Raw genomic sequence first — 17,377 nt, 5'->3', positions numbered from 1 at the left:
AAAATAATGAATCACTACTCAATTGTGGAATTTCACAACTGATTCATGCAAGAGTATTAACAGTGCCCAAATTAGTCCCTTACTATTTCAGAAACAGAGGTAAAATTAAATCTGTATTTCTTAGCATGTCATGAACAAATCCTTTGTTATGTTTAATTTTTAAAGAGCTGTGATGCAGAGTAACCACCACCAGGCATCTACTGTGTCTGGCAGCCCTTAACAATAAAGAAACATGAGCAGCAGCATGCGAGCATGAGGGTGGCCTTTTATCCTGAAGGCTTTTCCAGAAAGGTCCCAATTTTCATGTATTTTATCCCATCATCCCCATAAAACTTCAAATTATCCTAGAAACTCCAAGGGGGAGTCACCCTTTAGGAGGCAGGGCAAGCCTGTGCCCTCAGCCACCGTCTATGTCCTCCCCCTCCACTCCCTCTTAACACAGCTACAGGATCTCAGGCAAGTCAAGGAACTTCTCTTAGCTTCGGCGGCAGCCGTAAATAAAGACAATAGGACTGGATGCGCTTCCCTGCACCCAACAGAATGCCTTGCACACAGTAGGCATTTTGCAACTCACAGATACAGAAAGACCTGGCTGTTTCAGGGTGAGGGAAACCAGAGTCACTCTGTTCCTACGTCTGTGCTTTCAGTTGATCCCATTTCCTGTGGCTAAATGCCGGTCCTGGCTTCGGTGCTTGGCAAACTCTCCTTCATGCACCAACTCTTAACAACTCTTCCTCTGGGAAACCTTTCTGGACACTTCCTTATCACAAAATTACTGCCCTCTCCTTTACCTACTTTGCGCTGATATCTCTATTAGGCTTGTGCCCAAAACCTGATCCTGATGAAATCTGTCTCATAACTTTTCCTGGGCACCACAGGAAGCCAACGACTGAGCACCTACCTCTGGGCTAAGCATTCTCCCACTCTTGTATTTATCATGACGACACATGTGTTAGAAAGGCCCAGTATCCTCCTAAGCGGTGTGAAAACCACAAGCTCTATTTTTCCTCTTTGTTTTTTAACATTTCTAATTTAGGAGCACAATGTGTACCTTGAAGCAAAAGTGGCTATACAACATTTGGTTGAACCTAAGGAAAAGGGGGGGGGGGCGGGGAGGGAACCCTAACCAGAAACCTTTCACAGGAAATAGGAAGTGGTTGCCTCCCCACCCCCATCCTGCACTTTGAGCATAACCCAACTACCTATTCTGTACAATTTAGGCGAAGGGGCATAATCTCAATGAAGGAATTTTTGAGTTGGAAGAAAACTTCAAAATCCAAGGAGCAGTCTCTGCCAAAATGGACAAGGCCTGTTATCATAAGGTGGCAAAGCCAGAGCCCAAACCCAGTTCAAGCCCGTCCTTCCGCAGTGTTCTTAGTGAGGCCGCACAAAGACAAGGTTTGGAATCCCAGGGATTGTCATCAGGAATGCACTGAATGCCTCGCAACTTTAAGGGCTCGGGGTTGGAATCCACGCCTGAATTGTCCAAGCGAAACAGCTGACTAACAATGTCAGCTGGGGAATATTTTGATACCTTCAAATTCGGCCCCTGGAGGAAGAGGCCGCACAAAGAGCTCTGTGACTGAAGAGCCCAAGGAATGGTACGCGAAGGCCACCGGGTGCCTGCCCGGGCTGCCCACATTCTCCTCATAGCTAGATAAAGTGGCTCCCCAGAGCGGTTTCCAGATCCGCCCCAGTGGGCACCATCAGTATTGACTCCGGGAGAAACTTCCAGCTGTGAAGGGCTAACAAAGCTAGGCGCTCTCCCCATTTGAATGTGAGCGACCCCGCCTCAATCAGAGAAGGCCCTTAAGCCATAAAACCCTTCACACCAAGGCCAAGTGTCACACTTGTAAAAGGGTGTGATTTATAAATTGACAGCACCCACAAAGATGCTTTTGTACTCCTCCTTAGTTAACAATTTATCTCCCCCCACCAAACTCACGGAGCTATTCAGATAAAGCTTGACTGGGCCTCAAAAAGAAAGAAAAGAAGGGAGAAAGAAAAGGACCCAAGTTTTGGCCAAAACACCAATGTTCACTCTGGGTAATTATGGTCCTGTGAATAGACACTAAAATTAGGGCTTAATAATTCCTCTGTATCACACTCACAGCAATCAAACTCTTCCAATACAAACATAAAGAGCAAGAAAACAAAAATCTCCTGCGCAGCCTTGCTGGAAACTCAACGAGTTCCACTTCTGTGGTTTCTGCAGTCTCTCTTGTGGTTTCTGCACTCTTAGAATCCCCCCTTTACAGCAATTTTAACTCGAAGCTCTGCCCAGCTGTTTTTCTTTCTCAATATTTAAATCTACAAAGCAAAGAGTAAATATGGACTCGGTCATGCCTTTCCTCAGTTGGACAAAACCAATTCTGGCCCCTTCATCTTGTCTCCCCCATTGCATGACTCCCTTCTCAGATTCCAACACTGGCTGTGGAGATCATCCCCTTCCGAGTCCCTGCTCTCTCTGTAAAATGAATTTAAATCACTGCACCAACTCCAGTAGAGCCTAAGCCCCTAAAAACTATGTTAAAAAATACACACCGGACGATAACACTTGTCAACATTGAGGCCTTTCTTCTTAAAAGGTTATCTGGTGGAAAGCTGTCCCCGAATACTTCATTTTAAAGAAGCAAAGCATAAACAATTCAAGCTTAAACTGTCTTCCTGCCCACTTAGGTAGGACTTCCCTAAATTGTCTGTCTATCCAAAAAACTTTCTTTTATGCAAGAGGGATGGCCTTTGCTCCAAAACAGTCGTTCTGATACTGCTCCAGATACTAGAGGCTCCACTTGGCCCCCACACCAAGTAAGTCCTGCAGGCATGTCCTCTCTAGCCTCCACGGGGTGAAAGGAACAGCATTCAAACCAAAGTGAATAGGTAGCCAGTATTAAAAAGTTTGGTCCTGGGACGCCTGGGGTGCCTCAGGCAGTTAAGTGTCTGCCTTCAGCTCAGGTCATGATCCCAGGGTGCCAGAATCGAGCCCTGCATTGATCCCTGCTCAGCGGGGAGCCGGCTTCTCCCTCTGCCTGCCGCTCCCCCTGATTGTGCGGCTTGTGCGTGCGTGCGCTCTCTCCAAAAAAATAAAATCTTAAAAAAAAAAAAAAAAAGTTTGGGACAGAACCTATAAAAAAAATCTGTATTTCTGATTCTGTTAAAAATTGACACCTGGCATCACTGGGTCCATATTCCTTCATGGCAACAGCTGGCTGGCACTAAGCAGCAGCTACCCCTCCCCCCCTTTAAGTTGGACAAGCACTGGCCGGGCTTGTCCAAACCCCTCCCTTCAAGACTACATGCTTGCTTCCCCTGCTTGCAGTTGTGACCGCCTGTCCCCAACAAGGCTCCAAGGTTTCTGATCTTTGACCCCCTCACAGTACACATACCTTTTTGACCATAGTCGTTTCAGATGAATCAAGCTTTGCTCTCTTGGTATCAGGTCCGTCTTCTACCCCTTGGCTAACTTTGGCAACTTTGGTTTTCTCCCTAGAGAGTGACAAGGGAAGGGAATTGAGCTCTACCCTCTGAATCATGCCATTAGAACAAGAAGAGCATCACCAGCTCACGCGATAGGATGGTGGCTAAGAGCAAAAGCCTGGGGTGCTTGGGTGGCTCATCGGGTTAAGCGTCTGACTCTTGGTTTCAGCTCAAGGTCGTGGGATCCAACAGCTGCATTGGGCTCCACGCTCAGCAGGGAGTCTGCTTGAGGTTCTCTCCCTCTCCCTCTGCCCCTTCCCCATCACATTGTGCACCCTCTCTAAAATAAATAAATCTTTAAAAAAAAAAAAAAAAAAGAGCAAAAGCTTTGCAGTCAGGTGTATCTGAGTGGGTTCAAATCCCAAAGTGGCCAATGATTACCTGATAAATCAATTACCCACTATGTAGGAATAATAATCTCTGACAGAATTATTTTAAGATGAGAAATAACGAATTACTTAGCATACACTGCCTAGTGCAAAGTAAGCTCTCAACAAGCTTTTTAAATTTCACTTGAATCATGAAATAGAGCCAAACTTAAGTTCTCCCCTCTGCCATGGGGACCTCACATTAAAATAATCTGGCCTGCTTTTCTCTATTATGACTTCTCCATCCGTTTATAGTGTACCCAAGAAACTACAGAGTTTCTGAAAGCCATAAAATGCCAAAGTTATGAGAGATCTTGAACATGTCTGTCCTTCCCCCATCTCAATTTTACAGACAAGATATTTGCAGACCAGAGAAATTTCAGTGATCTGCCTAAGAAGCTGAACAAAACAAAGCAATTCTTGACTCTTGGTAGGAAGCTTCACCTACCACACAGGATCTCTCTTTACCTATTAGCAAGGGAGGTAGTCAGAAATAACAGCCAAAAACCCAGTGCAGATAGTTTTAATAATACTGGTATCATCCGCCACCTTTCATCTAGAAGCTATAAGTTCAAACCACTGCAGGTCCCATCATGTGAGAATCACCACCGTCTGCAACCTTGATATTCAAACTGAGAGGATAAGGTCTGTTTGTTACACCAGAGCAGTCTCTGGACTTTGCAGCTTTTCCAAGACAGACTTTGGCTGACTGTGCCTTCAGAGTTACCCATCTTAACTATTTCGTACTCATTTTATTATCAACCTGAAAACACAGAAGCCAAAACTGAGGAACACGTGTTTACAATCCAAGCAAGCCTCCCCTACATAGGTGTGGTTTCACCAACTGAAGTCCAGGCTGATCAAATACCCACGTGGTATATTTGACTACCGTAAGAACTCTGCTTTAGATTAGACCATTATTTTGAAAACAAGGGCCACATCTCCTACAATTCTGAACACACAACCTATATAATCAGTAGGCTGTTAATGAACTGGTTTCCAAATGTTCTAAGCATACTTTCCTTAGATGGGTTGTTTCCTACTGGTGAATAAAACTGTATTTTTTTCTGAAAATGTTACATTCTCCCCTCCTCTCCCAAAACTTACTCTACGAATTCATGCTCTCCAAGATTGGCAAATGTGTATCCATGGTAGCCAAAAACATCTCCTGTAAAAAACTTGATGCTATTTTTGTGACAGATCTGGTCAACTTTGACTATGACATCCCTGGAGCAGCAAGTCAGACAAACCTGCAGAAAGATAGAATTGGCTGGGTGTGAGTTTTACAAAATGTGAATCATTGCCCTGATGTCTAAATAAATCTTAATGAACAGTCTCTCTGGGCATGTCTAAAGCCAGTTTCAAACTGGAATAACAGGTTCTTTGGATCCTATGGTTAGAAGACAAAAGAAAAGTTGCAGGTTTCACTAGAAATGTAAATTGCGAGACTTCCACTTTCTGCAATCAAAACAAAATGGGTGCAACTAGAAAGTAAAAGCCATTCAATGAATTTATTTCCCCTGTTCTATGAACAAATATAAACCACACCTCAAAGTTTTTGTGAAAAGGGAAAAGACAGTAATAATTTAGTCTAAGTTATTTCTAAATTATTTAATCTATTAAAATCCGAATAAGCTATCACGAGAAGCAAAACCAGTTTTAAGTGACCCAAGGGTCATATTTAAATACGAGGGCATTTTTCCCTCCTTGTTTTGATTGATATGTTAAGATAAAGAAGATAAACAAGTCCTGTTGAGATTAGTTTTCCACAGTTTTCAACGTGAAACTTTATCTGAATTTAAGGACAAAAGAAAAGGTTACACACCAAGTGACCTTCCATTCAGACGTAGACAATGAACCGGTGATTCACTCACTGGAATTATCAATGTTGCTCTGAGGCCTCTAGGTTGTGTTCCAAAAAGTTGAGGTACTGGAAATAGCTAAGTTTTACTGCATAAAACACCATCTTTTCAGGAAAACCTTTGTGATAAGGGTCACGAAGACAACTTCTGAAAATTGCACATGTTTTCTTCTGAACATGAAAACACCCAAGGAAAAAAATCAAATCTAAAAGGCAAGACAGTCACAGCTGAACATGCAACATTGACCAAATGGAATCCTGCAGAGTCAAAACTGAGGGTAAAACCTAAGAGGTCCAGTCACAGGTAGCCCATGAGACACTGATCCTCGCCCCATGCGCGTGCTTTATACAACCAACTGCCCCGGTGCTTCAGTTCTAACAAACCCTCTAAGTGCTAGAAATGCAAGGGACACCTAGAATTAACCAAATGTGGTTACTATGGATAAAGAAATGAAGAGAAGAGGTTTGTCCAAACAGAAAATGTTCCAATACTTGGGAGTTACAAAATAGAATGAATTAAATTAAAAAGAAGACAAAATGCACAGATGATCCATCATTGCAAGCACATATCTGAACAGATGCACATATGAAATAAAACAGTGTGGAAAAACAAACTACCCAGCCGAAATTCTAACCTCTCATGTAATAGGCCTCTCATTTAAAAAACAAGTAGATCATCTGTGACTATTTCATGGTTATCCAACATTTGTTTAGCTTTTCCTGGGTACAGGGAACCATGTCTGAAAGGTCACAAATGCTGAAACAGAATTTAACTTATCCTTTCACCTCTGCATAGATCTGGCAGTGAAACCAAATGAGGCTGGATATGCCTCACTTGGCTTATGACTACAGTGAATTTGTCTAGTTATCCATGGCAACACGGTCAAAGTGGCTGTGTGAAAGAGACAGACAGACCAAGATCAGGTGTGCTCTTTTTTTAAGACAAAACACAAGCTGTAGTTTGATATTTCTAACAAAAAAAAATGCCTCTACTACAGAAATTAACCACCAACTTGTTTTCCGGAGAAAACACTTGCAGTAAAATGTATCAAAGCTATATGGAAAGATTCTGGAAGGAGTACAGAACACCAATGATGAAACCTGGTGTAAGGGAACATATGCTCAAAGAAGAAAGCAGCAGACAGCAAGTCACAAACAGCTACAGCAGATCCAACAGACTGGATCTACTACCACCACATTCCACATGGCAAGGCAATGTGCTAGTAAGGCGCACACACTAAGGCAAGGTCAGACTTGAGACCACGCAGGCAATGTACTGAGCCTAAAGACTTTACACTCTTTATGAAACTTACAGCGTCAAACTGAGTGAAAAATGACTCCGGCTTCTTTTCTATATTCTCAGTGTCCACCTTCACATCCACCATGGGGTTGAGATTCTGGGCCCGCTCCAAAGAGGCTTCAGCCCTGTTGCGGCCAAAAGATCCAGTACGGATCAAGAACTGAGCTCCAGGGTCTTCTGGAGATACCTAGAAATAATATTTTTTTAATACTTGAATTGTGGGGGGAAAACAAATTCTCAAGAACAACAAACCTTTCCATTTTAAAGGATAACTAAAATATCTACCATCTAATTGTATTATTGTTCTTGCAGGAATTTGCCTAATGCAGACTCCCTACACTCATTCCTTCAGAGACTTTATAGAGACATTTAACTTTTTTTTACTTGGCATTGATAGTTAAAGAGCACCCCCTTGTGTTTATAAAGAAAATTCACTCTAAACAGAAAAGTCCACACTTTCTTCTTTCACTTAAATTTGTAACTGCTAATAAAATGACATAATTATCAGTGGTAAGAATTTACAATACCTACTACGTTCCCAATTTTAAGCATTTGGAGACAAACAATAGTAGTTTAAAGGATGTAGTCCCTGGGGCGCCTGGGTGGCTCAGTCGGTTGAGCATCTGCCTTCGGCTCAGGTCATGATCCCAGAATCCTGGGATCAGAATCCTAGGATTGAGCCCTTAGGATTGAGTCCCAAGGCAGGCTCCCTTCTCAGCGTGGAGCCTGCTTCTCCCTCTGCCACTCCCCCTGCTTGTACTCTATCAAATAAATAAAATCTTTAAAAAAATAAATAAATCAATAAAGGATGTAGTCCCTGCCTACAACTGGTTTAAAATCAGACCAGTGAGGGACACCTGGCTGGCTCAGTCAAAAGAATGTGCACACTGGGGCGCCTGGGTGGCTCAGTTGGTTAAGCGACTGCCTTCGGCTCAGGTCATGATCCTGGAGTCCCTGGATCGAGTCCCACGTCAGGCTCCCTGCTCAGCAGGGAGTCTGCTTCTCCCTCTGACCCTCCCCCCTCTCATGTGCTGTCTCTCTCACTCAAATAAATAAATAAAATCTTAAAAAAAAAAAAAAGAATGTGCACAGCTCTTGATCTTGGGGTCGTGAGTTCAAGCCCCATGTTGGGTATAGAGATTACTAAAATAAATAAATAAATAAACTTTAAAAATAAGTAAATAAATAAAATCAGACCAGTGCCAACATCAGGCACAATTAAGAATGCCTGAAATTAACTCTTAAATTGAACTAAATTCAGAAAGGAGGAGAGATGAGTAGGGCTGGAACAAAGTGAGCATTTCACCCACAAGGCTGGATGTCAGCAGAGAGCCTCAAAGACAGATAATAAAATCACCTGACAGCTGCCAGTAGGATTACAGATCCCATTCTGTTCACAGCATTTGTTCACACACCAAACATCTATTTTGACGATTAATCTCCAGTATGACCTTGCTACCTTCACCAAGACACAAGTAATCTCCCTCCTCTCCTCCAGCCAACTATCCACAGCACATACTCTCCCTTACTACCTTTCTTTCAAGAAAATGAGCTCATCTTCCTCTCATTCAAGGCCAGCCCGCTAACAATATCCTCGACCCATCCTGTCCTACTTCTTCAGGGAACTCATTACATACTGAGAGGCTGTACATCGTAGTGGTTAAGAGCAAGGCTCTGGAACAATTCAAGTTGAATTCAAATCTTCGATTCAAATCCTAGGTCAACCACTTACTTAACTGTGTGACCTTGAACAAGTATATAGGAATCACATGCAAAATGAGATTAATAAAAACAGTACACTTACTATAATCACTCTATTTGTATTGCTCTGCTCTTCCCTCACCGGACATCCAGTCTCTACATGGACCCTCTTGGGTGTGGTGTCCCCAGGATTCCATCTCAGAATCACTCACCTTTTTGCTCTGCATAGCTCCATACTCACTACTTTTAATTTCTGCTGGTTATTTCTCAAATTGTTCTTACTGGTACAGACTGCTAACAGATCCATCAGAGTCTTGCATTAAACTGCCCACCAGATATTTCCTCCTGAATATTCATATTTGACTATTCTTTTGGTCAACTGATGAGCCTGCCAACAAACCATCCAATTACTTGAGCCAGGAACCCCAATCTTTATATTCTTGTTATGTCCTTGGTAACAGCCACCTGACGAGGTGGCTAAGAGCATGGGCTCTACTAACAGTCAGACTCCCTGGGTGCTGGTCATACCACCAACTACTATGACCTTGAGTGGGCCACCAATTCACTTCCCTTTCCTCTTTTTTCTTATCTGTAAAATAGGGATGACAATGCCTCCATCTCAGAGTTGTGAGAACTAAATGAGATACAACTACAGCTCTTAGAACAGTATCCAGCACCTTCAGGAAGTATCTGCTACTACAGTGATTCCTTGCTTTCCCTATGCTCCTGTATATGATCCTACTGATTCTACCACCTTGTATTTTTCACCTCTTATGTGCTTCTTGTCTTTTCTATCACTAGTGCTATTACTCAGACCCTTTTCATCTCTCACCTAACCAACTAAAGCAGCCTTCTAAGTGGTCTTCTGTCCTGTATCTTGTGCAAATCATATACAGTAACTACTGTTCTACAGAAGGCCTGAAATCGACCAGGTCACCCATCCCACATTTGAAACTCTTTAATGAATCCTTGCCACCCAGAGGAGGAGTACAAGCTTACAGCAAGGCTTACTAGCAGGGCCTTCACGATTTAGACCTTACCTACAACCTGGACACCACCCCCTCATCTTGGGCTTCTCATTCTAAAAACACCAAATAGCACTGCTTGCTATATTCTATTTCTACCATGCTGTTCTATGCCACTGCTAATGTTTCCTGCCTAAAACACAGCCCCACTTGAGAAATCTCTACTTGTTCCTTAAGCCTCAGCTAAGATCACAGCTCCAGGAAGCCTTTTGTGTCCCCCTATCACAACCTGAGTCAAGAAGCCTGCTCTGGTTTCTAAAGAAACCTTGAGAATGGGAACCAAATTTTGTGCATCTTTGTATCACAAGTGTCTAGATAGGGTAGCCAGCAGGTACTCTTGGGTATTTGTTGATGTAAACAAAATAAAACACTCTGAACTCTGAAGGGCAGGAATTAACATCCTTGATTTACAGATGAGCAAACTGAGGGGCACCTGCCTGGCTCAGTTGGTAGAACATGAGACTCTTAATCTCAGCGTTGCAAGTTTGAGCCCCACACTGGGTACAGAGATTACTAGAAAAAATAAAGATAGATAGATAGCAAATGAGTCCCTGAGAGGTTAAGCCTCTCGCCCAGCTTGAAGGGGTGGGATTTGAGTCCAAGTCTGCAAAATTCCAGAGCTTTTGCACTAGGTAGCATGGTCTCCCTGGGATGTTCCTAGTCTGGGGGTTAAAAAGCACAAGCAAACTGCAAAAGGCAGAACAACCAAAGTGTGTCCATAAATTTATGAGGTGGGAGTCTGGCTGGGTAAGTTCACTGGGCCCAGGTTACACGAAGTCAGTGGTTCTCAACCCTCCCTGACTTTTAGACTCATCTGGAGAACTTTTATTTTTAACAATTCCCCCAAATACTCAAAGCACAGATGGGACTGAGAACCACTGTGTTAGGCCTTGAAAACCAGTCAGAGGAATTAGGCTTTGCAGTGGAAGGTAGGTGGAAGACGGATAACGGTCAGCCTGTTCACTCCAGCACTGGGTGGCACCCACTGTCCTGAGGCAGCAACAACACTCCATCACACACGCCTCAGTATTATATCATCGTTCCCCATTCTCAGACTCTCGCAACCAGATGAGGAAGTCATCATCCCCATCTGGTTTCATTTTCCCACACCGAGGGCCTTCACATTTGGGGAACCATCCTTCCCTGGCTCTCCGCTCTGACCCTCTCTACACTGCAAACAAATTCTCCCTCCAAACACCTCTAGGGGGCACTGTGGTTGGGGAGATGTCAAAACTGCAAGTGTTCAGCCGGTTAATAATCTGGCAGTTTGCTTGCAGGAATTTTCTTTCCTTAGAAGGTTTTGAATTCAAGTCAAAAATCAATTTGTGACTGTGATATTAAGTGAGCTAACCCACGTTTCTCTTCATTGCAGGAGAATTTTTTTTAAATCCTTATATTACTTTTCTCTGAAACCCAAAGGAGATGAGCTTTAAAAAGTTTCATCAACATTTGCTTTCTTCCACAGAGCCCATACCTCACTCTGTGTGCTACTTAGCATGTTCATTGCCTAAAAGGAAAGACACAAATAGTATCATGTGATGATACAACCTTTCAAGTATTTTACCTTAAAGAACAACGACATGATTTCTAGAATTTGCTTTAAAATACCATCCCAAAAAATACAGACCAAAAAAATATATATATATATAGTTATCTGTAGAAGTCAGATAGATGGGGTGTCAAATGTTATTCTCTCTACTTTTGTATATATTTGAAATCTTCTATAAAAGAAAAAACATTGAAGCATGAGAATATAAAGAAAGAAGTTATTTTCACCTTGGAAAAACTGGTCAGAGAAATCTACATAGGAGATGAGAAAGACTATTATATTATCAATTAAATGGTATGTCATATAATTATTAATTACCGGATGTTCATTATGTGCCAGCACCATGCTAAGCAGTCTGCATCCATTCTCTCTGATCCACTGTTTTCCAAACTAATGGCTATGTACGGTCTACAGTGAAGCTCTCCTGGGATACCTTTCAAATGTATATATTCCTGAGCCACATCTCAGACCTTCTAAAGCAGAATCACTGGGGCTGTGAAAGCTAGCTATACCGAAAGCTAGCTCACCCTCCAAGGGAGAGATTAACTACACTTTACCGACAGGTAAGCTCTAGGAGGAGACAGGAGTCTCACTGGTCGACCACCTAGGTCATGCCAGTGCCATGAGGCCAAAGGCCACAGCTCCACTAATGCCAGTCCTCCATTCACAGCCTGCAGGGGCACGTAGGGATTCACAAAACCTCCAAGGGTTTCATACTGAAGAGGGGAGACCGTGAAGGAAGAGTGATGAGGTGACCGAACATCTCACCTGTTCAGGATCCAACATGGTCAGTCCTTTCACTCCTGCCAGAATGAGATTCTTGGCAATTTCAGCCCCGAGTCCTTTCATGCCGACAAGAAGCACCCGGGAGGCCCGCAGCCTATAAGGCAGACACTGTTAACCAGGTGACAGAGGACAGTGGAAGTTTCCCCGAATCATTGAAAAACAAGTCAAAATAACAGTGAAGTAATTTCGGTTTGCATTAAATGCAAGGAAGCATCATGGCCTAAAATCTAGCAAAGAGACAGGCTCTAATCCATCCTGCAAAGAACAATTCATTCAACAAATATTTATTGAGCACCTACTATGCCAGGCACCCTTTTAAGATATAGAAATACAGCAGTGAACAAGACAGACATACTCCCTGCCCTCCTGGAGCTTTTATTTTATGGACGAGATAGACAAAGATATAGGATTATGTCAAAAAGTGATGAAAGTCAGGGAGGCCTGGCTGGCTCAGTTGGTAGAGTGACTCTTGATCTCAGGGTCACAAGTTCAAGCCCCACGTTGGGTGTAGAAGAGCTTACTTAGAACAACAACAAAAAAAGTGATGAAAATCAAGCAGGATATAGATCAAGAATGATGGAGGATGCTATTTTACTCAGACTGATCATGAAGACCTTTCTGAGAAGGTGCTGAGCAAAAATCAAAATGAAATGAAGGACGAATATACACATATTTGGGAGAAGAGCAAGTACAAAAATGGCAAGTATAAAAGCCCTGAAGCAGAGGAGTGCTTGGCATGTTTTGGAGACAGAAAGGACACTGGCTGAAGAATAGTGAGCAAAGGGAAGAACAGTAGGAGGTGGGTCACAGAACCAGGGCCACATCATGAAGGCTCTTACAGGCACTGTAAGGGCTGAATTTTATCTAAGCACAATAGAAAGCCATGGGGGGATGGACTCTTGGAGGGGGAAGAGTGTCAGAGTTAAGGAGAGCGAGAATGAAGGCTTGGACTAGTATGACAGCAGAAGAAAAGGTGAAAAGGGGTAGTATGAGCAAAAACAGAGTGGCATGAAAGAGGGTGTATTTGGAAAGTGTTTGGATCATTCTAGTCTGTAAAGTCACAAAAGATGAGATTTAAAAAAAGGTAGTCAGAGGTCCAGCTGTCTCAAAAAATCTGGACTTAGTGGAGCCTGGATGGCTCAAGTCAGTTGGGCAACTGACTCTTGATTTCAGCTCAGGTCAGGATCTCGAGGTTTTGAGACTGAGCCCTGAGATGGGCTCCATGCTCAGTGAGGAGTCTGCTTGTCCCTCTCCCTCCCTCTTTCTCTGTTCCTCCCTCCACACATTCATGCATGTGTTCTAAAATAAATAAAATCTTTAAAAAAAAAAAAAAGAAGTAGTCTGGGTATGCCTGGGTGGCTCAGCCAGTTAAGTAGCTGCCTTCGACTCAGGTCATAATCCTAAGGTCCTGGGATCGAGTCCCATCAGGCTCCTTGCTCAGCAGGGAGCTTGCTTCTCCCTCTGCCTGCCACTCCCCCTGCTTGTGCTCGCTCTCTCGCTCTGATTAAAAAATTAAAAAGAAAAAAAAAAAGAAAGAAAAGAAAATCCACACCCTGCATGCAGTTCCATTAAAAAAAAAAAAAAAGAAGTCTGGACTTAACTCCGAGGTCAGTGAAAGGCAGTATAGGTCCATGGTATCATATCTGAAATTCCTTGAACCAGAGGGTTTCAGAATCACAATCTTTTGGATTTGAAAAAAGAAACAGAATTTACATCATTTATTATGAAACCCCATCAGGATCTTGGGCAGTACCCTATAATCAAACCCATTAATATTTTTGCAGCAAATGTATGACTATTTCACACTGAAAAGTATCAGTGAGAACTAAGAACAATCTCACATAAATTCAAGTTTGGCTGGCCAAGGAGTTTGCTCTTAATTTATGAAATGAGGGGACGCCTGGGTGGCTCAGTTGGTAAAGTGTGTGCCTTCAGCTCAGGTCGTGATGCTGGGGTCCTGGGATGGAGCTCTTGCGTCGGGCTCCCTGCTCAGGGGGGAGCCTGCTTCTCCCTCTGCCTACCGTTCACCCTACTTGTGCTCGCTCACTCTCTCTCTCTGGCAAATAAATGAATAAAATTTTTTTAAAACTTTATGAAATGAGTCGATTTTCAACTTGCACTAGTATTAGGGAGAACATGTAGAAGTTCTTCTAAAAATGGTACTAATAATTATGGATACTTGCATGTAATTAGACTAGAAATCTTTAACGAGGATGGTGGCTGACAAAATAGGATCCTGCACTGATTCTTGATACTAGCAGATACTGGATTCTTTTTTTTTTTTAAAGGATTTATTTATTTATTTGACAGAGAGAGACAGAGCGAGAGAAGGAACACAAGCAGAGGGAGTGAGAGAGGGAGAAGCAGGCTTCCCGCTGAGAAGGGAGCCCGACGCGGGGCTCAATCCCAGGACCCTGGGATCATGACCCGAGCCGAAGGCAGACGCTTAACGACTGAGCCACCCAGGAGCCCCAGATACTGGATTTCTTTCGCTAATACAACCCAAGGGTAAAATGGGGCGGGCGGGTGGAGTATACTGACAATATTTCCTTCAAAGGCGTATGTCTGGGTTTCAGCTTCTCCATTATCGGGCTCTTCCACTGCCAACCACAGGCTAGCAGACACAAGCCTTTCAAGTGACAATTCCACTTCACTACAATAGAAGGGAATTGGGAAGAGGGCTTACAAAATACAAGCAAGGTAAATAACAGAGATGCTAGCAATGAGTACTACGCTTATCAGAGATTTATACCAGTGGGTGGAAGGAGGAAGAAAAGCTATGTGACTTTCCAGAGGAGCTCCTATCCCTCCAGAATCAGCGCATATAATAGACAATGTTTCCAAAAAGAGTACACATACCAAACCTTTGGATATCAGCAAGGCTGAGCACCCTTGCATTTAGCTGTACCTTCCAGACCTCTGCTGTCACTGTTAATCTATAAGTCTTCCCTTCACCTGGACCCAATACTGCCCCACCTGGAATTCCAGGGTGCCAAGTTCCGGGTTTTTTGTCCTGTTTGGCTGCTCCAGTACTTCAAGGATACAGCTAGAATAGCCCAGCTCTCCCCTGGGAAATTTTATCTTCAAACAATAGGCCTCTAATCCCTACACCCACTAAATTCTTCTCAGGCTCTGTTCTCTTTGCTGTTCTTTCAGCAATGGGCACTGCCAATCACTAAATGCCCTCTAGGTCTGAAGAATTAGGTTTGAATTCTACCACTTCCCAACTGGGTGATCTGGACAAGCCGCACAATCACTCTAAACTTCAGTTTTTTCATCTGTAAAATGAGGATACCAAATGTGATTTCATGTCGATTAATCTCCTTAACAACCTGGCAAAATGTGTGTGCAAAAGCATCTAGCATAATCCCTGGCACATAATGGATGCTCAATAGATGTTACTTGGACTTACTGAACTTCTCAACCCCATTACCCTAATTATTACCAAAGGGCTCGGTGACAGGGCGCCTGGGTGGCTAAGTCGGCTAGATGTCCGACTCTTGATCTCAGCTCAGGTCTTGATCTTAGGGTTGTGAGTTCAAGCCCCACACTGGGCTCCATGCTAGGCATGAAGTCTACTTATAACAAAAAACAAGGGGCATGTGGGTGGCTCAGACTCTTAAGCGTCTGACTTTAGGTTCAGCTCAGGATCTCAGGGTCCTAGGATCCATCGTTGGGCTCCACACTCAGCAGGGAGTCTGCTTGTCTCTCTCCCTCTGCCCCTCCCCCTACTCGTGAGCTCTCCCCCCATCTCTCAAACAAATAAAAATCTTTAAAAAACAAAAAATGGGGGCGCCTGGGTGGCTCAGTTGGTTAAGCGACTGCCTTCAGCTCAGGTCATGATCCTGGAGTCCCTGGATCAAGTCCCGCATCGGGCTCCCTGCTCAGCAGGGTGTCTGCTTCTCCCTCTGACCCTCCCCCCTCTCATGTGCTCTCTCTCTCATTCTCAGATAAATAAAATCTTTAAAGGGCGCCTGGGTGGCTCAGTTGGTTAAGCGACTGCCTTCGGCTCAGGTCATGATCCTGGAGTCTCAGGATCGAGTCCCGCATCGGGCTCCCTGCTCGGCGGGGAGTCTGCTTCTCCCTCTGACCCTCCCCCCTCTCCTGCTCTCTCTCTCTCATTCTCTCTCTCAAATAAATAAATAAAATCTTTAAATAAAATAAAATAAAATAAAATCTTTAAAAAAAAAAAAGATAACAACAAAATAAAACCCCAAAAGGGTTCAGTGATAGGTGGGTTCCCGATATTCAAAAAAAAATCTGACAGAAAATTTCTAAAGCTGGCATTTAAAGGCCTTCAGTATTGTCTCCCACTTCCCCAGCTGTCTCTCCCACCAGCACCAGATTCCTCCCTCCCAGACATGCCTTCCATTTCCCACCTGCCAACTTCAGATCACAGCATTCCACACACGTGAAATACACTCTTTTCCTCTCTAGGCCTAGTCGAGCTTTTCCCCAGACTTCAAACCCCAATTCAAATCCCATTTCCTCAAAAAGTCCCTCTTACCACAGCAGACTCAAGTGAGCACGCCCTCCTCTAAGCTCTTGGAGCACTGCAACTTATAAATGCCTCTGACAAAAAAATCACATTTAGCCACGTAGCCTCTCCAAAATCCTTACCTCCTACAGAGCTCTAGACTCTGACTGCTTGGAAGGGGTTTTCTTCTACCTCTAAAGATTTTACTTACTTACTCACTTATTTATTTATTTAGAGAGAGAGAGAGAGGGAGAGCGTCAGTGGGAGGAGGGGCAGAGGGAGATGGAGAAGCAGACTCCCTGCTGAGCAGGGAGCCCTACACAGGGCTGGATCCCAGGACCCCAAGATCTTGACCTTAGCCAAAACCAAGAGTTAGACGCTTAACCAACTGAGCCACCCAGGTGCCCCTGCTTGGAAGGTTTTTTTATTCAGCTGCCATCAACAGTGAATATCATGTTTGTATTTTTAATCCTTAACTATGCTAGAGGCCCTGAGCTTACAGCTAATGTATGGCTCAATTACATGAAATGCACTTAAAATAGCATCTGGCACATAGTCAGCACTTAATAAATGTCAGCTATTATTATTCATACTCTGATGCAGCAATTCCCCTTCTAGGAATGAATCCTGCAGAAATACTCAGGTGTGCACCAAAATCATGTACAAATCTATTCACAGCAGCAGCATCCATCCGCTTCCCTCCGCCTCCACAGCCACCACCATTTCTCACCTACAAAACTACAATAGCTTTATAACTGGTCTCCCTGCTTCCACTCTTGCCCCCTACAATCTGCTGTCCCCATCTCAGGAAGAGAGATCTTTTAAACCAGATT

General features: G+C 43.5%; 1 protein-coding gene across 3 annotated transcripts in view; it reads right to left on the bottom strand.

The window, feature by feature from the left end:
• The window catches only part of SAE1 (SUMO1 activating enzyme subunit 1), a 79,597-nt gene that overhangs the window by 51,632 nt on the left and 10,588 nt on the right, over positions 1-17,377 (bottom strand). For all 3 annotated transcript variants that reach the window (XM_081807181.1, XM_081807182.1, XM_081807180.1), the window contains exons 2-5: positions 12,050-12,161; positions 7,020-7,193; positions 4,953-5,095; positions 3,387-3,486 (exon numbers count right to left, since the gene is read on the bottom strand). In XM_081807181.1, the coding sequence (XP_081663307.1) occupies positions 3,387-3,486; positions 4,953-5,095; positions 7,020-7,193; positions 12,050-12,161 (529 nt within the window). The remainder of the gene's footprint in view (positions 1-3,386; positions 3,487-4,952; positions 5,096-7,019; positions 7,194-12,049; positions 12,162-17,377) is intronic.

The sequence above is a fragment of the Leptonychotes weddellii genome, chromosome 16 (assembly GCF_054177405.1).
Source record: "Leptonychotes weddellii isolate Sample4059 chromosome 16, ASM5417740v2, whole genome shotgun sequence".
NCBI lineage: Eukaryota > Metazoa > Chordata > Mammalia > Carnivora > Phocidae > Leptonychotes > Leptonychotes weddellii.
This window is presented reverse-complemented; position numbering and strand designations above follow the sequence as displayed.